Consider the following 25,804-nt stretch of genomic DNA (forward strand, 5'->3'; position numbering starts at 1 on the left):
AACTTGTTCACTTAACTTTAAAATTAACATGTTGTCGTATTCATTTGTTAAGGGATCAACTTATTGGTTATATATTATCCTTGTTTCACTATATTGATGGTCTATTCATGTACTTAATTCTTTTCCGACATTAAACTCTGAAACTTGATAACTTGATTTACAAAGTGTTAGACATAGACTTTCTATCTAAAGATATAGAATAAGTTCATTTGTATATACTAGTTAGTAGACATAGGGCTAGATTTACGGTCACATACCATATTGATTCTGAACATTGTATCGTTCAATTGAACGAGACATCAAAATTTAATAGATATAATAGATCTTTTGTTGTTTATCGAACACAGAAGCACATGATGAGCAAATGTCAAGGTATGGTTCAAACAATTGATTAAAATGATACATTAGATGTATAGCTCGTGACCTCTAATCCTAAAACAACTCTTTAAACCTGTTATTTTCATTAATCTTCGCGGTTGATCTTTATAAACAATTTCTCAACCAAGCCATTATCTTAGAATATTAAAAGTTCATGAACGGTTAAACAATTACAAAGTTTACGTGGATGCGACAATCTACGATACTTTGATACCGATATATAAAGTTATCACTTATACACCTATTTTGTACAACGTAAAGACACACATCAATCAAACACAAAACTGTTTTTTTTTTTTTTTTGACAAAAACAAAACTGTTTTTTGTTTTGTTAATTTTCTCTGTATATTCAGATATCTGCACAAATAACTTTTTTTAAGGGGAGCACAAATAAAATAACTTTAATATTGTGCAGTAGTATTTATTAAAGTTTTGGTTTAACAAACTTTGTAAAACTATCAAAATCATCATCTTCTTTTCTTTTTTATTTTTTTTCTTCTTTTTTTCGTCAACCAAATATACAAAAAGGAATGTAGAGATTATGTTGTCATGTTTATTTTCCTCAAAATTAAAATTACTTTTATTTTTGTTAGGAACTAAATTGGGTTTTTTAATTTTCTTAGGTTCTAAAATGACCTCCTTTAATTTATATGTAATGACTATATAAAATAATTTTACAAAAACATTCAATCAAACCCTAACAATTAAAAATAATTTTTTTTAAAGAAAGAAAAAATCTTTTTTTTTTGTTTTTAAAAAAATATATTTTTTCTTAAAAAACAAAGATATTTTAAAAATGTTGTTGGAACACTAAATAAAGATATCTTAAAAAATAGTATTTTTTTTGTTGGAACACTATACTGTTCCAACAAAAACTAACAAATCAAAAAAAACAAAAAATACTATTGATAGCAAATCCTTCACGATACGGTTGGCGTTGGCATTTTTCATTGCATACTTATTTGTTAACTCCATGTTTTCCGCCATACATTCCATTTATTTCCATCTAGCACTGAGTTGTGATTGGTTGGTTTCTTATTTTGGATGATTTTGCAATGTTCCCCTTCCACATATATAGCATTGCTCATCAAACAAATCAAAAAAAATAAAATAAATATTTCTGTATTTGTATAGTGCATAGATTGATTTCCTAACACCTTCACATTCACATCTCTAAAGTGTGCAAATTATTTACACTCACCCCAATGGATGATCAATTTTACACCAACAACACTCAACCCAAAAGTCGTTGGATCCGGTATTGTTGCTGTCTATGTGGGATTATCAGCCTCTTTTTATCTCTGATTGTGCTCCTTCTCCTTATAGGAGGCACTTTATACTTGATTTACCGACCTGAAGCACCTAAATTCGCAATCGATAACGTCTCTGTCAAGGGAATGAGCCTCGCGTCTTTGTCTTCTATTTCACCGGAGGTTGACGTCTCCATTAAGGCTGATAATGTTAACAAGATTGGAATCTACTATAAGAAAAACAACACTGTTGAAATGTTTTATAAAGATGCTCAGCTTTGTAACGGCTTGTTGCCGACGTTTTATCAGCCGAAAAATAATGTGACCGTGTTTAACATGGTGTTACAAGGTAACAACATTGTACTTGCGGATGCTGATCAGAAAGCGTTGGTGAATGATGTTGCGGTACGGAACATGACCTTAACGTTGAAACTTAAGACAAGAGTGGGATTCAAAGTTGGATTTGTTAATATGGGGAAGGTCGAATTTATGATTGAATGTAACGTGACGGTTGATGAGTTAACGGAGCAGGCGAAGATTGTTGACGAGAATTGTTGGAAGAAAAATTATAATTACTTGTTTGGCAGATATTAAGCATAACTTCGTGGTGAAATTAGAATCGTTGTTTGGATTTAGGGGTTTGCATGAAACTTTATACTTACTTGTTGAGCAGATATATATTATGCATACTTTTTTTATTGAATGTATATTTCCTTCTTCTTTTTTTTTTTGAAGGAATGTATATTTCCATTCATAATTTATTTTTGTTTTTCTGTATTATATCTTACAATTTGATTTTCGTGGAAGATATAATAGTAAACTTCGATTTTTCAATTTTTGTATATTATTGGTCCATTATTGTCGATAATCAACGTTTTTCTTTACCTGATTAACTAAAATATTTGCAACATGAAGTGTCAAACGTTAGTTTTTTCATATATGTTCTCACCCTCAAGGTGAAAACCACGTCTTCCATGAAGCCTCTTGTCAACTTTCAAATGTTAGTTTTTGCAAATATTTTTACTGTCTTTAGTTAAAAATACATCAGTGCTTATATACTATATTCTCAATCTGTATTTTCCACGGTTCCGCCAACACACAACAAGGAATTCACCCCTATTAATACCACACCTAAATATACTATTCCAAGTTGGAATTTTATTTTGGCATATGTTATGATCCTAATTGAAGAAACTGGAGTCATCAAAATGTTTAGAGAAAAAGGACATGTCACTTGATGCAATAATTAAGGAATAAAGTTAACATAGTAAAATATTCTCTTAACTTTGTGTAAAATGGAGCAATGATTGACAAAAAGTGTGAAGAAAGTTTTGATGAAATCACTATTATCACTCTTTGATACACCGTTCAGTTTTTTGTTGCTCCTTAAATTGAAGAAAATACCTCTAACTCCTTTTCAAATTTTCAACCATTATCTCATGTCTCTTCTCTTATGTTTTTTTTTCTCCCTCTCCCTTCTTCTATTTGTTCTCCCTTTTGTTTTGAATATGATGCGTTCCATTTTTAAATGTGATAGGGGGTCACATAAATACCACCCAATTTTAAAGCCCTTGTAACTCAGACTAACAAAATCATTTGGAATTAAAATTCTTTCAAATCAAGTATCCTAAAGACAAGGCTTTGAATTAAAAGGAGCACAAGAGGGATGGGGTGGAAAAATTGTCACGGGGAACAACAAGAATCACTAACTCCCAAATTTATAAAACTTGGGTTACGTGAATTAAGGTCCGTTTGGATTGACTTATTTTTAAGCTTATGAAAATTAACATATGCAAATAAATAAGTTTTTATGTTAATTTACAAGTTTTCACTAACTAAAATTGTATCTTCATAACCTTTTTTTTTCCCATAAACTACATTGACAATCTTATAAATAATACCAAAAAAATCATTTATTTTCATAAACTATTTTACATAAACTCAAAATAAGCCTTATCCAAACGGACATTTATTTCACTTAAGAACATTTAATTCACACAGAGAGATTATATGACCAAGAACATTTTTGGTATTCTAATTAGATTTCAAACTTTTTTTTTTTTGGATCTAAGCGTACATATTTGGGGTGTAACTAGAAAAGCGCGTAATGTTATTAATCATAAATTTTTGGCTAAATTATATCAGAGGTTCTTTAACTCATTTAAGTTTTTTTTTAACCACTTAAATCCTTTAAGAGGTAAAAAAAAATTGTTTATGATTTATATGCATTAATGCAATAAAAAAAAAAAACAGACAAATAGGCACAGAGTATAAATAACAAAATTTAATAAAATCTTCATCATCAATTTCTTTCTTTTTTCATAGAACAGTTTCCTTCAAAACATTTTTTTAAAGGAGTTTCCTTCAAAACAATTTTTTTAGAGGAGTTTCCTTCAAACCATATTTTTATCTTTTCAATAACTTATTTTATTTTTCAAAAGAATGCATCATTTTATTTCTAATTGAAAAACTTTATTTATGGACGAACTCAAAATCTTATTTTAAAGGTTATATATATAATAATAATTTAATTCAATTTAACTTCCAAAATATTAAGGTCAAGTTTGTTTTAGGCTCGGTGTGCAAGTTTAAAGAAGAGAGGAAGGAAGGGCTTTGAAGGAGGGAGAGTAAGGAGAGAAACAGATAAATCTTCTAGATTTTGAGAGATTATTTTTGTAGAGAATGATAAATGAATGTTTATCATTAATATTTTTTTTCAGTTGCCCCATTTTGAGGGGATTTTGTGTTATTATGAAAAACAAATCCCCTATTCAAGTACGGGGACTATCCTTTCTTCCATTTCTCTTTTCTCCTTCCTTTTACACAAAATCCTCCCCTCCAAACTGCTCCAACCCTCCGGCTGACTGTACTTCCCTTTTGAAGAGCTTTATTCTAAAACTGTTTTGGTGCAATTTATCCTGTTTTAGGAGAAGATAAGTTGAGGAAAAAACTTGGGCATACACACCCTTAATAAACCTGCACATGCACACCATAAAAGCAAAAATTTATATTTTTATATCGGTAAAGAAAATTTAGTACAAGACATGCTGTGTACAAAAATGACACTTTACAAGTTCCTTCTTTTTGTATATATCTCTGCAACAGAACCCAGTAATTACAGCATTTATCTACCCTGTAAGTTCATCACTCCCTTACCAACCAATGAAGTTTTTATTCTATCCTTCTCATGTGCAAATGCTACATCCAAAAAGGCTTATATGAAAGTTCAAAAATGCATTTGTTCACTGTAGAGCTATAATACTGCAAACTCCCTTGTGTCCAATGCAATTATCTTTTTACTGTTTGGAATTTTTATTCTCAGATTGATCAACTTGAGTTTCTTGCTTTGAATGATCATCTTGAGTCTGAGAATTAGATTTATGATGGTAATAATGAGTCTTGGAATGCTGAATGGCTTGTATAAGTTCTGTGTACATCTTGAAAGAAGACCCAGAAAAATTATTTAACTGACCAAGAAATCTTATAAAGCTTGCTCGAAATTGATCAAATCCAGACATCCAGTCCTCTGAAACGTCATCTCTCAATAGATTATCCGATGACTCATTTCCGATGTCAGCGTTCCAGGATGCTAGATGAGGATGTTTTGCGACTTTCACATGATTCTTCTCTTGGCGCGGTAAGAACCGGGAAGTTTCATTTGCTAAACTCTTGATGGAATCCACAACTTCCTGGGTAGGTAATTCTCCAAGCTTTTCCAACCAGATATCACATGTGGCATAAATTGGAGGACCATACATTCTGAGCAGTGGAAGTTGAGGCCTCCTTTTTTTCTTGGTTGTTTTTTGTTGAAGAGAAACACATTTGTTTAGCCATCCATTTATAGCCTCTAGATAAGCTTTTTGAGCTCCAACCCATTTGTTAAAACTTGATGCCAGATAAACGAGTTCACCTTCAAGATATGAAGCAAATTGTTTACGAAGTTCTGAATGCATGGTGAGTCTAGCATGGTTATTGTAATATGCTGTTGACATAATCTGAAATTGGAGCTTGTGGCAATCAAACATCACTTCCCACATCCGACTTAACCTGGCACCAAAGGAAAATAGGAACATATGAAACAACAAGCTCATATTTAGCACACAAGCAAAATACATCTTTACTCTTACAAAAACACAAGTAACACGCTTATCCATATTCAAAGGTATTAGCAATTTAGCATAGTTTCTGAAAGGTCCTACTAAGTTATAAAAACAGGAAGCTAGCAGCTTTGTTCAACCGATTACTGAATTAAAACTTAGGGTGCACTAGCATAAGCTTTAGCAAAAAAGGGCTTATATGTAATATAATACAACTTTTTAGAGCTTTCTTAACTTCTTTAGTGTATGATATAAGTATTGATCCTGTGTGTTCCTTTATCTGGTTTTTACTTTTTTACCTCAACTTCTAATTATCATAAAAACAAATTAACATGTCAGTTCAATAAAAAAGTTTTCTTTTACTCATAAAATGTACTCTTTCTGTTCCTAATTATAATATCCCTTTAGAACATTTGTTTTGGCCCTAAATATAAAATCCTTTGCGATTTTAAAGATACAATTAGTTTTGTTTTTCCAAATATATATCTTATAATACTAACAATTTGTATTGGAAAATGAAAAGTCAACATTGGATAGATCTATACACAAACAAGTTTACCTTTGCTGATATTTGGTGAAATTTTTATTTTTGTATATATGTATCCTAAATGTTGTATCATATATTTTCCAATAAACCACATATTATCTGATACGCGTATCATATAAGTGCATCATACAGCAAATAAGCTATCAAACTAATCCTATTTTAGGGGAGAAATAGTATTCTGCTGTTTATATAAGCAGGACCCATTGCCCAAGTTGACACCTATGCCGTATCCCTATGCAACCACTTGAAAATCATAGAATGATAATAATCATTTGACAGTGGTGAGCAGAAATAGAGAGGAAGTAGAGTCATTTGCATGCCAGAATAACATTAAAAGATTTGACCTATATAAATTATTTTTCACAGTCAAAAATGGATAAGAATTTGAAACAAATTATCATGTTTTGTGAGCCAGACCTAGAATGACTGTCACCATAAGCAATAATATATATAATTTGGTAACTGATCATTTTGAAGCATTCCTTATGATCGAGGCAAATAGCAATTTCAAAAAGTTTCAATCAAGACATGCATAAAATGTTTGCAACATTTACCAAAAAATAGTGAAACTAGAAAATTCCTCATGAATTTTTTCTTCAAAAATCTTGTTTGTCACTAAACATAATGGAGCAAGTCTACCAAGCTAGTGGTAAAAAAATGTTTTATATTTAAGTTAAACGAGACACCTCCATTTCTCTTCTTCGATGTTGAACCTTTTACTCCAGTAGAAAATATAATGTACTATAAGGCTAACACATAACCACATGAAACAGAGCCTTGGTAAAACAAGAGGAACCTAAATAATCATACCCGTCAATTAACTCCTCAAGTTGTGGTTGAAGCTCTTTGTCCCGTAATTCCTCAATTCTCTTAGATATAGAGTCTATCCTAAGAATAGCAACTCTGATTCTTGAATGCAGATCCTTGACTACAGCACGGGTTTTATCAACCGTAGAGGTTTTTTCTCCTTTTGATTCCAGTTGCTGTAAGATTTTACACTTCATGTCATATTCCTTTCTGATCACCCCACTAGCCTGCAATTAGCAGAAATGAACAACGAAATTAGCAAATATATAGAGAAATGTTCCTCTTAAATCAGATCACAAAGTTATAGAGAATTAAGAAGGCTCCACTTTCAAGGCAGCATACCAATGAAGAATAACAGCTATTTTTGTGTCAGTTAAGAGTTTAGTAGTGGAGGGTAAAAGTATTAGCTTCAGCCACTCAAGAGTCATTATTCTATGTATGTATTGGTGAGTTAATTAAGCCTATAAAAGTTGAGAGAGAAAACTGGACAGACAGAGAAGAGGCATAAATGAATTAGGTTTCATACAAGGTTTTAGTAAATACTGTTGAGAGGCAAAGTATGCAAACATTTTATTTTGTTACAAATATATTTCGTAGTAATTGATTATTCTTAACATTTCCCTCCCGTTTTGGAAAAAATAAAATTAAAAAAAAAAAAAAAGCCTACCACTTAGCGATATAATTGGATATGCTGTGTGTGTAATGGAAAGTAGCTGCATCAAACCAATCAATAAACTGTTTCGCTATTAACACTTGATATATCCTTCATTTCTTTCTATTATGACATATACCTCTTGCATAAAATACTTAACTTTTTTTTTTTAATAAAAATAAAAACTTCAAAGCTTATTCAAGGCTTCAAATATAGGAACTCTTCTAACATCCTATTATTAAAACATGGCATACTTATACTGAATAGTTTCCATAATTGTTGATTAGAAATGCAAAGAGTACACAATACCTTGACTTCATCATAGAGCTTCTTTTCCCATGCAAATAATCTATCCAAGGTTGAGGCATGGCTTCCAGAGTTCATACAGAAATTATCAAAGAGATTATTTGTATGGTCGTCTGTATCATCTCTTGAGTTTGCTCCCAAAGGGTTTCTGGATGAAGAGGATCGAGATGACATTGTCCTATGCCAAGTTAAGTACTTAACCGAGTTTTGAGCAGGTTCTAAGAAAATTGAACAAAAATGTTAGATATGGAATTCATGAAACAGCTTTCAACAAACAACAATGAGTATGATATACATTGCATTTTATAAGCTTCTATTCTCTTAACACGTCACATCAAAGAGCAGTTAAATACCAAGATGAGCATGAAAAAAGTTAGGAATATGAATCATATGAACCATAACAACCAAGGTGGAAGAGACACTCTGAGATACAAATTTAATATAAAACTTCCAATAATCTCTTGAACAATTCCAACAATATCAATATTTAATAAAAGTAAATGCAATGCAAGATGGTTGGCAACGTGGTAACTTGAAAGAGCAAAAGCAAAAGGAACGATAAAATACCTTCTGGAACTTGACTTGGGTCTTCCCCACATGAGAAACAAGCCTTCAAAAATGAGGATGTCATCGAAGCATCTGTTACAAATAAGAATTTCATGGTTAAACATTCATGTTGAAGTGAATTACATAGACAAGTAATGAAAAGAAAAAGAAAAAAACCTCACAGAAACATGAACTGTTTTTAACCCTGAGAACAACAGGATGTTTTAGTCAAACATATATCAGGATCTAAATAATAGACATTCATGCAGTAACTGCCCATATAGCCTATATGGTAATTCCCTTTGAATTCTTGTAGCCAAATATCTATATAGCATATCTTAATGTAGTCTATAGAAGTGGCATAGTTTATAAACTACAAGCAAAAGGAAAGCGTATCATAAAAAATATCATCATTTTAATATTTATTTCACTTCTCTGCAAATGGATTTGGATGTTCTCCTGCAAGCGCAGGGCTCTGTATCCTTTCCAGGATCTCCATCACTATGTCACCTTTCAGGTGCAAAAGTCAGAAGAGGGGATCCATGACTAACTAAATAAATGCTAAAAATTTAATATTTCCCATATGGAAACTGATACATATAGACATAACAAGAATTAAGAGCTATAGGAATTACTTTCTTTGCCCGGAAATATAGGACGAAAGTGCAACTTATTTGCTTCAAGCATTCTTGGAACCTCTTTGCCAGATTCAGATGCTCTAACAAAGAGAAATTCAATTTCTTTCATGCTTGCAAAGAAGTCCTTAGGTACAACTTTATTTTCAGGGTGATTTTCTGTCTCCACTGACTTATTTGTTTCAGCTGGAAGCACTGATACAGTAGTTGCTGTCTTTAGTGGTGAAACATAAGGAGAGGCAGAACTCCCCTTCTCACCATTCACGGCCGAATCCCCTGCTTGAGGCTTATTTGTACCAGGAAATCCATTGGCTTGAACATGGTCATTTACTCTATTAAAATTTTCAAATTTTCGGACGAGGGTGTCTGTTGCAGGCTCATCATCAAATTCATCTTCAGAGTCATGAGAGACCTCACTTTCTTGAGAAGAAATCTTCTCTTCATCAGCTTCCAACTCAGGAATTCCTTCCTCATCCCTTAATCTTGTTATATCACTGGCAATTCCCATATCTTGGCGCATGCCCTTTCCTTCTTGAAAAGAAAATTGATGGTCAATAGGATGAAAAAGACCAAAAAAATCCCATGGAGTTTCATTTGGAAGAGAAGAATCTTCAAATGCTGATGTTTCGGGCCTTTCAGTAGAACGAGGTGTGGCATTTTGCGGAGTACCTGATGATGTTACTGTTCCTATAACAGGTACCGGTGGTTTTTCTTCTACCTTTTTAGATGAACTACTGCTAAACCTCATATGATTGGCTTGGAACTTAATAGAGCTGGGAGGAGAGGGCGTTGGAGAAAAGGTTTCAGGTGGATCAATGCGTTGTGATGCAGATGGTGAGGAGAATGAGAACTGAGATGGGGTCTTCTCATTAAAAGCAAGTGGCTCGGGCGTTGCATTGGTGGAAGTATACAAGGAAGAATCAATTGGCGCTTCAGGTTCCGTGAATTTCCTCAGAGCTGTTCCTGTAATTTTCAATGACTGAACATATGAAACATAAGCAGCTGCTAGCGAGCATCGCCCGTCAAGTGCTTGCCGAACAAATTTCTTCCTTTCACGGCATAGTTGAAGTGCCTTATCATCATCCAATTTGGAGGTGGAGGCCCCCATTATTAGCCCAGATGTAGCTTTCCTTTCTCTTTATGCAAACTTTGGAGTGAGACGTTTATCTGCAGATTAACTCAGTATCAAATGTATTCGAGAAACAATAAATATATTATATACATGTAGGAACAACACGAAAACTAAAGATCAGAACGTGTCTTTATATGACTGATGTGTTGATCAGATTTTTTCGATCATTAAATATTAAGCATTTATAGCTCAGCTGACGTGTTGGTCAGATTTTGTCGATTATGACTGGTTTTGTCGTTTCAGAAACATTCTTTATATGACTGATGTGTTGATCAGATTTTATCAATTAAGAAACATTCTTTAACTATATTTTGTCGATTTTGTCGGATTTTGACTTTATAGCTCAGAATGTCTCTCTCCAAAGGCTTTTTTGTCGATTGTTACTTATGAAGAAAAGTTTTAACATTCTCCACGACTAATAATCAACAATAAAATTAAATAATGTTAAAACTTAAAATAACTCCGCGGATATAAACATTAACTTCTCATGTAAGTTGAAATCAGTATTTGCATCTTAATTTGTTTAAAAGTTCTATAATCTAACTTCTACACAGCATAAGCCATGAGTGAACAACCATAAACTTATTTTAATTAACAAGCTCCTATATGCTAGAACTTAAGTCAACAGCACAACAAGCAGCACCATCAATTGCTGAAGGCAAACAACGACAATCAAAGTAGAAAGATCACCCCCTCCCCCATATCCAAAATACAAATTTTCAAGCAATGTTTTTAATTTATCTGAAAAAGTATTAAATAAAACAGATTTTTTTGGAAACTCGGTATCCAGCGAGAGAACTGACTAATCCAGATGACCAATCCCGTGATCCACTGACGGGGCCAATCGAAGTATGGATTGGCCCAACACAGTAATTTTAGGCACCTTGGGACTCAGCCCTGAGACCTAAGCAAACTCCTAGGTCTCAAGCCTTCACCATCAGACCGATTAAATAACACAGATAACTAATATGCTCTGACAAGAAATGAATATTCCCACAGCCGAATTACCCAATCTAAGCATAGAAAGTAGAAACAAAGACCAAAAACACATAACAACAATTTCAAATCAAACATGCATAAGCAATATCACAAGCATCTTCTATAAAAACTATTAAATATGTATAGTGATAAAAATAAAATAAAAAAGGACAATCCAAAGCAGAAAACCAGAATAGCAAAACAACAGAACACAAAATTTGACAACCCAGTAAAAAAATACAGAGCTTGAAGATGCAGAAAGAAATGAAATTTAACAGTAAAGGAAGCAACTTTAGTAAAAGAAAACACAAACCCATTAACAAAATAGGAAAACAAAAAAAGGGTAATCTTCAAAAACTTAAAAAGTTTTAAAATTTCAATCAAAGTTAAATGGTACAGTACATGTATTTATTGGAACAAAAAGAAGAACGGAAAGAAGAACAATAGAAAAGGAATGGAATTTGATAAAGTTAAGAAATTTCATGTACCGAGAGAGTGCACTGAATCAGAGGCGCATGCAGGGGAATTTGATTCCGGTGGTGAAAATCATGGACAGAGAAGTCTTTTTTGTTCTTTCTAGAGAGAGAGAGAGAGAGAAAATGAAAATGAAATTGTAGTGAGAGAAAGAGAATAAGATGGAAGAGTTTGATGAGTGAGTCAGCCTTTGATCGGTCCATGCAAAAGGCATATAAAATTGGCTTCACATCTCATGTTTATGTTGTAGAGTTTGTGGAACCCACAAGAAGAGTATGAAAAGGAACTTAAGATCATAATCACACAAGCTTTGCCCTTTTCAATCTCATTAAAATGGTGTTACTTTGTTTAACCATCTAATATCACTTTCTTTAACCATTCATTTTCATGTATGTCTTTTTTGGAAATGAATTTTTAGTTATAAATGTGTGCCGTTATCGTTGTAATAGTTGTAAATGGATTGTTTAATTGTGTGATATCAATTATGTTATATGGGTTGTCTGATATTATATTAATGATCGAAATCAAACTGTGTGAAACTGAGTTTGCTAAGAAACCATGCGCATTTTTTATGTTCATGTTTGAATTTATTAGTTAAATAAATATGAGAGTCAGACAACTAGTTATAGACATGGTTACTTCGATTAATCCATGAGTAATTTTATTTGTTTATCTCACGATAAATTTAACAAAGTTTGAGTTCAAGCTTTGTTCCGACCTCAATTCTACACTCAAGTTTTAACTTATTTGAGAGCAATGCATTCAACTTGATAGGGTTTCATTATTGTAATATTTAGATATCTTAATTTACGTACTAGTCTACCCTTGAAGAAACACACGCCAATGTTGAGTTGAACAGACAGAGAAAGTAAGTGCCTTGAATCAATTAAAGAGAACTCTATAAATGATACTCTAAGTTCGACTAGAAGGGGGCACAACATCTCGGAGACCCGAGTTGAAGAAACAAATATAACTTCTGTCTTTTATCGTTATGCAAATTGCCATACTTAGAAGACGCCACAATGGTGGATAGCAAGTAGGGCAAACAAGGTCCCTCACAAGATGCCCTATTTGTTTGTGGTAGAACCTTCCTTTAGCACAATGGTGGAGCTATGGCCAATTTACGAAGGTTTGGAGCTGGTTTTTGTTAGGGGTTTTAGAATCATTGGTATCATATTTGACTCTCAAGTTGCAAAGTCCTTGATTATAAAGAATTCTCCTTTTAGACATGTTTGGTATGGTTTAGTTTCTCGCATTGTTGAGTTGTTCGTTGAGTTCTCTTATTATAGAGTCTCACATGTCTACTATGAAGCCAGTTAAGTAGTATATTATTTTGCTAAGTTTGCTAGTTTGTCCAGTATTTTTTATGATTCATGATTTTTCCTCTTTCTCTGTGTTGGTTGATAGAAGTTATGTCACATTTCCTATAGACTTTAATTTTCCTCTCGTTTTTTTATTTGGTGTGTTTGTTTCCCGTTTAAGTTTTGCATTCCTTGGAATACATAGGTAAGGAAATAATTTTATACCAATGTTTGTTATAAGATTGATAAACAGTTATTCACTGAGATGATGGTTCTCGTGAATGAAATAACTTCTCATAACTTTCAATATTTCTATAAATTTATTTCCATGTAAAAGGTTGGAAAGTGGATTTCCATGGAATTTTATATACTTTTTTAAATAAAAAAAAATATAACTTCCAATTATCCTAAGAATATTAAAGAGGTGCCAAACCAATTTTTTTTTAAAATTATTTAGGAATCAAACTCCCGTCTTTATATTCTCAGATACATTATTCCTCGAAATAGTTGAGCATGTAAAACAAACGTCCACTTTAAGGCTTGACCCCTTTTTTGTCGGAAAAAAAAAAAGAAGCAATCACTAGATAAAAGTGAAAGTGAGTTCTGCTAATGTTTTGTCGAATGCTTGGCATTGATAGAAATGTGGATTTGGAAAATGTATAAAAGGAAAATAGGTAGCTATACCTATAGAATGTAGTCCTGCAGAGTGTTGTGGTTTAGTCATAAAAATGCCCACGTAGTGACATTGTTTGGCTATGATGTAACCTTGCAAACAATATTACAATCAAACAACTCAGAAGTTTAAATTATCAAAATCATCAACTTAGGCGATGTTTGGTATCACGGTAAGTACTTCAATATCAAGATGACCTATCTTAATTCAGATATATCCACCGTAATATCAAACATACGCTTAAAAAAATGTAGGTATTTTGTGTATTAAAAAAGACTTTGGTAAAGGAGAGAGATACGTTTGACTTGTGGATGACATCCCATTTAGTTTGGCTTTTCACCATATGTTTAATCAAAAGACTAACAAACCATACTTTAGAGGTAAAAAACGACATGTAATTAGTAGCTAGAACCGGATGAGAGGAAAGTTGCTCTGCTAGAAAAGATACAACAAAGTATAAGAGCACGCGGATCATAAAATTCAAAATATGATAAGGTATTGAAGGGTATTTTTAACTTTTTACACTGTTCTTTCAAAAAAAAAAAAACTTCTTTTACACTGTTAAATTTATATAATATAAAATATTGTAGAGTGTGCAGGAAGTCTGAGTAGGAACTGGCCATTTTGCCTACGATATTTTTTCAATCCTATTTTACTTTAAATTTACGCCAAGGATACAACAAAACACATATCTTCTCCTATAATGTTCAAATTTACTTAAATGTTACCTTCTTAATCACGTGAATGTCGTTAGACATCTATTTTTATTGTTTAATACAAAGCAAAATAAATAAAGTAAGGGTAGGCTTTATAATAAAAAACAATGACACGATTGAAGATGCATACCACTAATAAACAATATCAAGGCTGTAACAACAAAAAACAATATCAAAGTTGAGCATAACATCAATGCCCCTACCTCAATGGCATTGACACGAATTCACAAGCTGATATTTAGATTACTAGAAGGTTTGTGATTCGAGCCACAGGTCAGTCAACCACAACAAGATATTGCTAAATTTGAAATAGCTACTCAAAACTACCTAACTGCATCACTAGTAAAGCAAAATTATACATATCCATGAAGCTCCTCAAAAAAATTGTCAGCAGCAAAATATAGTGCATCGCCTAGCATTCCCTAGGGCGCTGTTGTAAGTTTAGGTCCGACGGGAATATTTTCGGGTTATTCTTCGCGGATCAGAGACACCTGATGATGATTGAGATGCATCAGGGCCTACTGTATCTGCTTCAAGTGTGCTACGTGACCTAGTCCTTGTTCGTGCCCGTCCATTGTCATGCTGGCTCTCAGTAGGTTCATTCAGCTCATCCTGATTGCTGCATCCAACTGCGTCATCCTCAACAATTGTATTGGCTCTTCGCCTCTTACCTTTAGAACCAGTTGCTCGTTGGCTTTGCCTAGGTCCAGTGTCATCTTCAGTCTCTACGGCTTCTGCTTTGGGTACTGCAAATGGCCATGAAGTGCCACAACTTGGGCAAGCTTTTGCAGCCTAAACACCAATGAGTAACAGCAATAAGACGACAGACAGGAACAGAACATTTCTAAGATGGTAAAAATGGAACTAGACTTCATACCTTTATCTGTGAGAAAATTTGCTTCAGGCAGTAGTGATGAATTCGTACAGTACAATTTTCATTTTTGCACAGCTCTGCCTGTTAGGTATTGACCAATGAATTATCAGATCCAGAAATAGCAACAATTTAGCGAAAGTACAACTGGTACTATCTGCATATTACAAATTTTCCATCTGTTCCTTGTAATGGCAGAAAAAATTGGTGATTGTTTGTCTTAAGGTTCTCAATGCCTCCCTAAAGATTACTCCGTAAAATTAGAAGAAAGCTATATTTATGAAAAATATAATTCATGGTCAATATATTAGTTTAAGAAAAATAAACCCTTGAACATGTTAAAGATGTTTAAAATGTGAACAATAAATAACCACACCACTAGTCTCTTTCAACATTTTCCCTACAATTTCGGTGGTACAGAATATTTAACACCCAACAGAAGGAGTAAACAGAAAGCTCTATGTTAATTCAAAGTGGTCACAGCTAATGATGTGGAAAGGAAAAAGAAACTTATAGAGTAAGATTGTCAAAATGCAACAGGGACAACCTTTATTCCAGCTTCATTGCAAACGTGACAGGATGGAACATCATTACTTCGAAACCAACTGCGGAGATCAAGGAATGATTTTACACCAAGTCTAACATTACCATCTGCAGGCATGTCCAACCACAAGTCCCTCGCAAGTTCTCTTAGAGTATTTTGCTTTTGAGTCAAACCAAAATTCTTCAATGCATGTGGCACATGTGGTTGGCTTCCTTGAGATTCTGAATCAGTCACAAGTGTAACCTGAACATAGATCATAAAATTTGCTTTTGTCAACAATCACAATACAAAACATTAAAGTTAATTTTAACAGACACCAGCATCATCTATGTTTCAACAAATGTACACGAACATTCTGCTCAGTAAAAGGTGTAAAAGTTTTCTACGAGCAGATCATATTATCTTGTTATTCAATATGGACATCTACTTTCAGTTTGGCGGCATACAGTAACAAAATAAACAATTATTTTCTTTGAGACAGGTATTATCTATATTTCAAGTTTCGACAAAATATGAAAATGTGTAGAAGACAATTGCAATGAGTAGAAGCTTTGACATTTCGGAGTCTTTTGTTAAAAAAATATTTTGTAAAAGTTTATAATATTTGTCTTGAAAGTTGAAATAATTTATATACTATCTTCTTGCCCTCATTGTAGAAAATTTCTAGATCCATTATTGAAGACAACGAGTAAATTCTCAATATGATCTGGGAAGAAGACTTTACAATCAAAAATCCTTCATTAAGTAAGACTGTAAAAGCGACATGAGTATCAAGACTCAAGTTTAATGAGATGAAAATTGGCAATGTTTGACAGATGAAAACTAGGGATTACATAGTAAGAAACGTTACATAATATACAAGAGATTGCATCTATATACAAGTAGATTCTCACTAATTTCAGTTGTTTGGCTCCATCCACCAACCAAGAAAATCTCACTAATCTACTTTATAAATTACGATGCTTTACCTTGATATGTTTGATCATACTTCACAATCTCAAACACTAGTATGTTAAATCAAAATTCAATTTTTGATGAGCAGAAAAATGTAGGCAGGTGAAAGTTTATAACCTGGCTTTCCAAATTAAGATTGAGAGCATCAATGCTGGAGATAAAACCATCTGCAGTGGCATCTTGAACTATTGCTTCAATCTGTTATTTTTTATTAAAGGAACATAATAAGTGTTTTGTTTTGAGATGTCATAGTATCAGGCACCCAGCTATTAAACTGAACAAACAAATGATATTGTTCTGCATACATAGAAACATGCATAATTTTACACTATCTATATCTAATCGACATGCGCAAATGGAAGAAGAGGTCCTAATTCAATTAATAATTATTGAAACCTCCACTTGGATCTATCAGTATGTAGCTCCCTATTAGTAAGAATAAATGAGAATTGATGATGAAACAATCGGATTTGCAGTTTATGAAAGCATCAGAATCTTATGTCTTGCCTAATCTTCTTTTAATTCTATGATCTTGTACATATGGATATTATTTGTTCAATATTACATCTGACAACCCAGCAACCCCATCTGACATGCAATCAACATCCTAAACTTCATTTTTAAACACCTCACCTTAATTATTGACCAAAACCATTTAAATTTTCCATAGTCAAATTTTAATATTTCCTTATAAATCAACCATATATTAAGACATTTCAAACAAATTACACAGTGTCCTAATATGACACACAAGTAGATGTACACACAGAAAACAAAAAGAACTTCACCCACAATGGAATATGCAAAGCAGCTTGTAAAGCCCATTACATCACGTATGTGAACAGATAAACAGGAAAACAGAGGCAAGTTTAATTACACTCACAATGGCCTTATAGAAAGCAATTTGTGGAACTGTATACTTTGTGCCCAGCTTGGATTGTTCATCTGAAACAGTATTAACTACTCCATAATAAACTTGGCCATCATATTGATCAATGCAGCCACGCAACTCAAAGTTAGCACAAGAAAGGGCCTTGTTCATTGCCAGAATAAACGCATCAAATAGCCGACGATCAGTGCCTATACTAGGAGAAACCAATTCAATCAAGAACATGATAAAAGAAAAAGCTAACAAGGACAAATGAAACACAAATAGTCCCAAACTAAAAATTATATAAAATGGAAAATATAAAGGCATTTATGTCGCATTACATCCTCAGTGATCAACATGCTAAAACTATCGTGGAAAAAGAAGGTTAAAATTTGAATGTAAAAAAACTCAAAATTAAAAACTCTAATATAAATTAAAATAAAAAGCGGGGAGGTGAGAAACTAAAACTGAACAAAGAAAGGAGCTGTTCAACGAGAAAAGACAGTTTGTAAACATTTTCAGGGAAAGGAAAAAGAAAAACCTGGATTTTTCTTAGTGAGATCCTCGAACATTGAGTGTAAGTCTTTCTCCTTGAGCGGGCCCCGTGACAAGAGAGATTGAATTATGACATGATGTGGTACGCTTAACCCACCCGACATACTTCTTTCAATAGCTATTCACTTACGGAAAAATGGGTTCAAAATTTGTCCAAAAATCTGCCAGATTTTTCAGGAATAAAAATTATGACAAATGACAATGTCAATGATGATGCTGATTTTATAAGCATTTGATTGTTGGAACAGCAAGCTTTCAGAGTGAAAATGAATGTGACAACTATACAAAGCAATACAAAAGACATGAAAGAGGTTTTTTTTAGTAAATACAGCATTTAAGTAAATTACATACACGCTGCAAGTACATAGAGAAATCAGTTTATAAGAAACGTTTATAAACTAAGTTGTCACCTAGTTCAACCCCTAATTGCTTCATTTAACAAACCAAATTGTTGGTTAGAATCTGAGACCGAGCTGGAACAACCCATTTCGAATGGGTGCTGAAATTATACCCCCCATTTTCATTATACACATACACCCACACCACTATTCCTCAATCTAGGTCTTCACAACATAAATTTCGAAAACATTATTACAGATTCACAAGAAAGTAATCAGAGAAAGTGAACAACATAAATAACAATATGGAATTGTGAAAAATCAAAAGTTGAAGTACTAGTAATTAACCTGAGTTATTTATTAGTCGCGGAGTGAAGGAGAGAGAAGAAAACGGTGAAATTAGGGTTAAGGGAATCGTAGCGGAAAAGGAGGAATTAGGGATTGGAGAAACTGAATCGTTTGGGTTTATGTTATGGTCACCGAAAATAACTCAGAAAAAAAAGAGAGGGAAAGGAAATAAAAACATCTTTTTCACCAAATTAATTGGGAAAAATAAATATGCCTTTGGCGGGATACAATAATAATGACCCATCATGTAGTGGTTTGGTTTGTGTATGGGAGAAGTTTCAATCTTCGGGTTCCACTTGGGTAACATTGGACATTTTTATGTTATATACCATTCCCCAATCAGGGTGTGCCACGTGGCACACCCTTTTTCTTTTTTTAAAAAAAATCAATTAAAGCTGATGCACTGTTCAGATTAATCCTGCGGTCTCTCCTATGCACTGTGTATTTTTTCCCTTCAGTTTTCGTGTGTTTTCTTCCTCAGTCATCTCTCTTCTTCAACAGGTTCCATGGAGACATGTAATCATGGTAATTGAACCCAAAATCTCCTATCATTAGTTCATTGAATTTGAATACTCCTTTGAACAATGTAGCTCTTCTTGTTGTATTTTGCAGTACTCTCATCCATTTCCATCAAACAAATTAATTTAACTTGAAATTGAGATTTGATATTTGAAATAAATTATCAATTAGGGGTTTTAACGAATTGGGGAGAGTAAGGCAAGAATAACCTACCAATGGAACAAAACACATAAGGCGATGGCACTACCACAAAATTAGGGGTTTTTGAAATGATTTCTAGTTCTTAAAATACTAATTTTGAGTAGTAATGCTCTAACACCCCAAAAATCAATTCCCCATTTTTGCATGAGGACCCAACTTTTACGGTGACGGTTCATGGCGGCGGCGTGGCCTTACAATGGGGCACCGCCTTTACCGGCAAAGGAGGCCGAACGCACAGTTCCTCGTCGTGGGAGTTCTTCGATCTTCCTCTCTCTTCAATGACGTTTTTTTAATTATTATTCTTCCCTTTATTCCCTTTTTTCTCTAGCCGTTAGATGAATCCGACGGGTGATAATAGCGCATGCAGACCAACTTTCCATCAGCTTTAATTGATTTTTTTTTTAAAAAAGGTGTGCCACGTGGCACACCCTGATTGGACAATGGTATATAACATAAAATGTCCAATGTTACACAAGTGGAACCCTCAATATTCAAATAAAATTGCATTGCTACCATGGCATTAAATTAAAGTAAAAAAATGTTTTGATTTGACTCCTTGATTTGATTTGAGCCATTTCGTATGAACCAACAATAAGATGACATGTCATATGCTTCATTAGAGTTTCACCGGTAATTCATCGACTATCCACAATACAACACCTCATTTGGAACTCGGTATCTTTAATTTTAACAATAGTTTATCAATTCATTCATAATTTCTTATTTTTGAATAAGTTTTTATGGAAATTTATGTATCGAATGCATTGGAGATTGAAGTATTTAATTTTTTTTAAATAATTTTGAAATTTTTAAAGAGTGTTTCAAGAACACTCGTTAAGAATATATAAAAAAAAAAAAACAAAAATTAGTTAATCGCCTCATCTTAGTATTTGATACTTGTTACAATAAATAAATATATATGTAATAATAATTTCAAAATATGTTGATAAAGAAATAGTTAATGTAGTGAAAGACAGTATTATTTTAAGAGATTCTATATTTAAGAAGGGAGCTAGTATTCTGTATTAAAAAAAAAAAAAAGGACTTGCTAATTTTTCATGAACTTTTTTGGACTTGGAGCATTTCCAACAAGTTTTTATCATTGAGTTTCAAATAATAGGCAACTATTTCATAACTTTTGTTTTCATTGGAGCACATCTACGTGGCAATCCAGGTTTCATACAAAATTGCAAAGTACCTTATTTTTAACTTACCGTTCCATACTGATAAATCCTTAAGGAGAAGTTTAGGCAGCGGCAATGTGGAATAAACTAGACTATAATAAGTCAACAACATGTTCTTTTTTCTATCTCATTCTACATTGAAAAATCCTTGTCTCCCATACTAAGTTCACTACATCCCTCCATATTGCAGATTTTCCTCAGTCCTACACTAACACAGCAAAAATAGATAACCAGAAAGAAGCACATGGGACACATTAGATGTTGTACTTAATGAATCACTGATCCACTCCTTCCTTTCTGGCTGGCTATACGACCAACCCTATGACATGTGAAGCCTTTGAATTTCAAACCAACTCCATTTAAGATGTCTTGTTCATAAGTATAGTAATCATTCAGCATTTCAATATTTTATGCAACAGGAATTTTAGGTTCTCCCAAGTTCACAAAAGCCTCTCCCCATGTCAAGCGTTCCGTTGCAGCATTCCAAGACACAAGGTGGTTCAGAAATACATTCACATACTTTGCTCTGTCATTCTGTCCAAAAGTTGCACGACGTGAGAATTGCTGAGTTCATGTTTATCGAAAAATAAGCGATGATATATGATGGTTACATACCTTGTAATCCAGATAGTATGCATGCTGCATTGGAGTAAAAAAAAATGTCAATGATGCCTAACATAAAGGTTGTTGCTATGTAATTTTAATATGCATCTACTTGTGTTGTTTTGTGTTGTAGGTAGAGAGAGATAATCATACCTCCCACAAATCCAAATTGAATATTGGCTGCACGAGAAAAGACTATCAGCTCCATTTCAAATTTCAAATAGGACAGATTTTATATAATGAAGGGTAAATAACTTACTATATCACCCCACACAATTGGGCAAATGGCATTTGAAGTTTTAACAATGGCTAATTGTTTCTCTTCTCTCTTCACTGAAACAACCAACAAACATTTGCAACAATCAATCGGCAGCAATAAAAAAAAAGGGCAACTTGGTGCACTAAATCGCCGGCAATATCAAACAATAAGGTTTTGCTTAAGATAGTATACATCAACATAGTTCTACACAACAGTCTGGGAATGCCATTATTGTAGAACTAAACCACCAAATGACAAAAGACAAGTGACAGCCTCAAGCATAAAATATGTAAATATTCCCAGTGAGATAAAAATGAGAATTTAACAATTCAGAAAAACAAAATCTTGGTTCTTATTTTTAAATCGAATATTTATTTTAGATATTCGCTTGTTATAAGAGAAGTCCAATGATTTTATGGCATATTAAGAAGATAATATGGGAACTGAATAACTCACACACATCACTTTAGCAAGACAGGGAGAAGGGGGAATCAATTAGAAAAGGACTTACAAACTAGCCAAACCCAGCCAGAACCAAACAATGTAAGTGCAGCTTCTGTAAACTTTTCTTTGAAATTCGTAAATGATCCAAAATCCTTTTCAATCTGTTGAAGGAGACCTAGAATGGGCATATCACCTCCTCCCGGTTGCATGGATTCCCAGAAGAAGTCATGATTCCAAACCTTTCGGAAGAGGAAAAAATAATTAGGTACTACAATTCACATAGACAGTATTTGAATATAAAAGCACAAAGCTACCACAATTGTAATTTTGTTATTGTTAGTTATTGTAATCCGACGAACAGCCAAAAATATCTACATCACATGGACTGGGCAGACGACAACAACAACAACAACAACCAAGCCTTATCCCACACAGATTGGGCAGACAATTTCCAATTTCATGCAAGCTAGGTAAAATGAAAAGAACCAAATAAAAATCATTTGTTGAAGAAACAAGGAAAAATCATTTATTAATGACACGTAAAAATGGAAAAGAGTGCAGGAACCACAGAAAGAGTATTCATTTATTTCAACTTCCACCTTACATTGATATAGTTTCAAACCCACATTCTACAATTAAAGACATTATGACTAAATACATTTTTATGGTTTCAGAAGAGTTTCAGACTCTCGGGCACAAGTTTCCGGTTATGAATGGGGAAGACGCCAATATTATCAACACTTGGGAGTGTGTATCCTAATTTTATTATGTAATATACACTGAAGCATTTTGAATAGGTTTATGTGGAAAAGTAAGCCGCTACAGAGCCATAATCAACTTTAAAAGATCAAAGTCAGTAAGCTATCAATAAGTTAATACCTCAGCTGCATTGTTGAACTCAGGTGAGGGATTGCCATTGTTGTATGTCACTTTGACTAGTTCATCCAAGGTGTAACCATAAAGTATATCATCCTTCCCAAGCTGTTCGTTCAAACCTTCAACAAAATTCCGATGATGCTCTCCCCAGTGCATGTCGATTGTCTGCTTGCTCAAATATGGCTCTAATGCATCCTATGAATATTGAAGCAACAAATAAAGTTAGAATCATGATATGAAGGTAAGTTACATTTTTGAGTTTGTTAAAGGTTGGACTTAATTGAAGGATCAACAAAAAGGAGGAAATAAATGAACAGCAACAAAAGCAATGGAAAGGACTTAATTGCATGATGTCATCCCTTTGTCGATCACTAATGTTTTTCTCAATTCTAGTTTCTTTCTTTATCATTATATTGGTTAAAATCGGAATAGCTATGTAACTAGCTCAATTAAAGCAAAATATGACGATGCAACGTATGGCAGCAATGATCTCTCTGATAAGCATTGTGCAGCATTCAACTAATCCAAGTATATAGGTTAAAACAGTATATCTTCAATCAAAAACATGGATTCGGGTAACTATATGGTACACTTACATGTTCGTAGGGAGGGGTCTTCAAACCATAAAATGCTGTAACTTTTGAAGATCTGGGCAAGACACCAAACCTCTTTTTCTGCTTAAATACAATTGAGGAGGAAACAGATAGCCACAAATCAGAAAAAAAATTGCCACTTACCATAGAGAATAAATCACTTGACGAATCAGAAACTATAAAAATCATTTTTTTTCTAAAACAAGTAGTCCACGGCATAAATGAAACTCATTAAACTTTTCAAAGTGCTGTAAAAGTAAACCTTTAATGACTCTACTCAATTTTTTATGTTAAGGAAATACTGACAACACACACATAATCTACACACAAACAACCAACACTACAGAGCTACACTATCTCAAACATGCCTGTGATTATTAATCATTACTTCCCTAGTAGTGTTAAAGTCCAAATTTTAATAGTCAAACATTTTCTTGCAGAAGATCCATATTTATCAATGCAATAATATATCATGATGCCTTCAAGAAAGATTAAACAGTTTTACTTTAGTGTCGGTAGCTACATTTATCAAAGTTAATCGAAAGACATATATTACAACTGAAAATTGGGTGAATATAATTTATAGTAAAAGTTAAATGGCAAGTCATGTTTATTAAGAATGTTAAATGCAAATAATTTACCCTGTGAAGAAGCTTAGGAATCTTGAATTTTGTAGATAAGTCTGGTGAAATGAGACGAGAGCTAGTTGGAATAGGGTTTAAGTAACAGGAAGCCATAGCTACTCTGTTCCAATACCTAGCATTTACATAACCATATGAATTCATAATTTAGCATTCAATTGTATTACTAAAAGAAATCATTAAAATCCAAACATTAAACGTATAAAATTTGGAAGAAAACTGTGTAAGCACAATTTAACAATGTTGAGAAAACTGAAAGATTGCAGTGATAACACTTAGGCATTTAAACAAACAGTTGATATACTGATGGAAAAACAAAAGGAGGCAAGTAAGTAGGTGAGGAAATAAAAGAAGAAAAAAGATGATATAGTATTAAATAAAGAAAAAGGAAAAGGAGAGTTACAAGATGCTGAAAACGATGCGGTTGAAAGTTGAAACACAAACACAAGCTAAGATGAACTGAAAGGTGGTGGTGGTGGTGTTGAATGTCTTGCTTCTTCTCAGACCATTTGCTTTCTTTCTATGTCAGTAAAAGATAACGTAAGTACGTAACCAGTATTCAACTCGGACCGGACACGACCCCGGTTCGGTCAAGTTAAAACGGTAAATTAGTTATGATTTATCTTTTTTAAAATAAAATGTATAAATGAACAAACTTTAAGAAATTTCATACTTTTTCATATATTTTTTTGACTCATTAATGGTGATATGGCACACTTTAAATGAATTTTCATACAACTTGATATTGGAGAATTATCACCAAATATAAAGTTACCAGAAAATCTCTTAAAAATTTCAATTGAAATATGATATATCACCATTATAAGTTCATAAATATAATAGAGACCAAACTGAGTGATTTTAAAATTGGGGGACTGATTTCATAAGTGATCATGACTTATTGTCGACATTTTTTGAGAGGTGGTTAGACAAATTAAGAGTTTTCATCTCTCGGTTGAGGAGATGATAATGACTTTAGATGATGTGTCTTGTCTGTTCAGGATCGTTCGTTGGTCCATACAACATTGAACTAACCTGATGGGGCCACATTGATGGTGTATATGATTGGATATAACCAGGAGGAAGTTGATCAGGAAGTAGGATAAACTAAATGGGATCATACACGATTCAACTTCCTGAAGCGCGAGTTGAAAAGACATTTGGATTCGCGCAAGGGTTGGTGATTTGTAGGGTGACAAAGTGGGTAGAGAGGTGCACGTACGCCATCAGAGTGTATATACTTATTTTGATAAACTTCATCATCTTCTAAGACAAGAGTGTCCCCATGTTGATGTGGCGTGCTTGGAGTTATTGAACATAAATGGGATTCGTCTGTATACACATTTGCATCTGATTGACTTAAATTGGTGGGGTGAATCGAACTTAAAGCTTAGTATGTTCACACATGCTTTGGGATTTTTGTGCAATATGCATCATGTTCATCATCTTCTTCTTGTTTAAGTTATTGCAGCAATCCTCCAACGCAAGATCTAACAATTCCATCAATACTG

General features: G+C 33.3%; 3 protein-coding genes and 1 pseudogene across 4 annotated transcripts; 1 reads left to right on the forward strand and 3 right to left on the reverse strand.

The window, feature by feature from the left end:
* Positions 1-1,583: 1,583 nt before the first annotated feature.
* LOC146940439 (NDR1/HIN1-like protein 13 pseudogene) lies at positions 1,584-2,454 on the forward strand (annotated as a pseudogene).
* A 2,168-nt stretch (positions 2,455-4,622) lies between these two features.
* Positions 4,623-11,987, reverse strand: LOC146940440 (nitrate regulatory gene2 protein-like). Its single transcript, XM_085754139.1, has 6 exons — positions 11,817-11,987; positions 9,219-10,385; positions 8,605-8,676; positions 8,041-8,255; positions 7,083-7,306; positions 4,623-5,675 (listed from the first exon to the last, which is right to left on the reverse strand). The coding sequence occupies exons 2-6, from the start codon at positions 10,324-10,326 to the stop codon at positions 4,925-4,927; spliced, it is 2,370 nt and encodes a 789-aa protein (XP_085610265.1). The 5' UTR covers positions 10,327-10,385; positions 11,817-11,987; the 3' UTR covers positions 4,623-4,924.
* A 2,613-nt stretch (positions 11,988-14,600) lies between these two features.
* EMB1379 (embryo defective 1379) lies at positions 14,601-19,256 on the reverse strand. Of its 2 annotated transcripts, none has more exons than XM_085754140.1 (7): positions 18,974-19,256; positions 18,274-18,448; positions 17,745-17,941; positions 16,979-17,059; positions 15,911-16,150; positions 15,370-15,447; positions 14,601-15,284 (listed from the first exon to the last, which is right to left on the reverse strand). In XM_085754140.1, the coding sequence occupies exons 2-7, from the start codon at positions 18,389-18,391 to the stop codon at positions 14,934-14,936; spliced, it is 1,065 nt and encodes a 354-aa protein (XP_085610266.1). In that variant the 5' UTR covers positions 18,392-18,448; positions 18,974-19,256; the 3' UTR covers positions 14,601-14,933. The 2 variants fall into 2 exon arrangements, with proteins under 2 accessions (XP_085610266.1, XP_085610267.1); XM_085754141.1 differs by having other exon boundaries at positions 18,698-18,975.
* A 1,519-nt stretch (positions 19,257-20,775) lies between these two features.
* On the reverse strand, positions 20,776-24,823 carry FSD3 (Fe superoxide dismutase 3). The gene is made up of 9 exons (XM_085754142.1): positions 24,697-24,823; positions 24,294-24,408; positions 23,656-23,733; positions 23,063-23,254; positions 22,251-22,422; positions 21,740-21,813; positions 21,634-21,660; positions 21,493-21,516; positions 20,776-21,411 (listed from the first exon to the last, which is right to left on the reverse strand). Exons 2-9 carry the CDS (start codon positions 24,387-24,389, stop codon positions 21,286-21,288), a joined length of 789 nt encoding a protein of 262 aa, XP_085610268.1. The 5' UTR covers positions 24,390-24,408; positions 24,697-24,823; the 3' UTR covers positions 20,776-21,285.
* Between the last annotated feature and the right edge of the window lie 981 nt (positions 24,824-25,804).

The sequence above is a fragment of the Medicago sativa genome, chromosome 3 (assembly GCF_051527215.1).
Source record: "Medicago sativa cultivar Bolivia chromosome 3, Bolivia_mono, whole genome shotgun sequence".
NCBI classification, from domain to species: domain Eukaryota; kingdom Viridiplantae; phylum Streptophyta; class Magnoliopsida; order Fabales; family Fabaceae; genus Medicago; species Medicago sativa.

What these genes read in the sequence shown, in the direction of transcription:
- LOC146940440 (XM_085754139.1), bottom strand. Translation starts at nt 10,326, where the DNA reads ATGGGGGCCTCCACCTCCAAATTGGATGATGATAAGGCACTTCAACTA. An exon ending in AGCTCTATGATGAAGTCAAG is followed by an intron (nt 7,307 to 8,040) that starts GTATTGTGTACT and finishes TGCTAATTGCAG; the next exon opens with GCTAGTGGGGTGATCAGAAA. An exon ending in CTTGAGGAGTTAATTGACGG is followed by an intron (nt 5,676 to 7,082) that starts GTATGATTATTT and finishes CTTTGGTGCCAG; the next exon opens with GTTAAGTCGGATGTGGGAAG.
- EMB1379 (XM_085754140.1), bottom strand. Translation starts at nt 18,391, where the DNA reads ATGTCGGGTGGGTTAAGCGTACCACATCATGTCATAATTCAATCTCTC. An exon ending in TCTCACTAAGAAAAATCCAG is followed by an intron (nt 17,942 to 18,273) that starts GTTTTTCTTTTT and finishes CTCCTAGTATAG; the next exon opens with GCACTGATCGTCGGCTATTT. An exon ending in AAATTTTCTCACAGATAAAG is followed by an intron (nt 15,285 to 15,369) that starts GTATGAAGTCTA and finishes ATTGGTGTTTAG; the next exon opens with GCTGCAAAAGCTTGCCCAAG.
- FSD3 (XM_085754142.1), bottom strand. Translation starts at nt 24,389, where the DNA reads ATGGCTTCCTGTTACTTAAACCCTATTCCAACTAGCTCTCGTCTCATT. An exon ending in TTCCTAAGCTTCTTCACAGG is followed by an intron (nt 23,734 to 24,293) that starts GTAAATTATTTG and finishes GTATTTAAGCAG; the next exon opens with AAAAAGAGGTTTGGTGTCTT. An exon ending in TCAATTTGGATTTGTGGGAG is followed by an intron (nt 21,517 to 21,633) that starts GTATGATTATCT and finishes ACTCCAATGCAG; the next exon opens with CATGCATACTATCTGGATTA.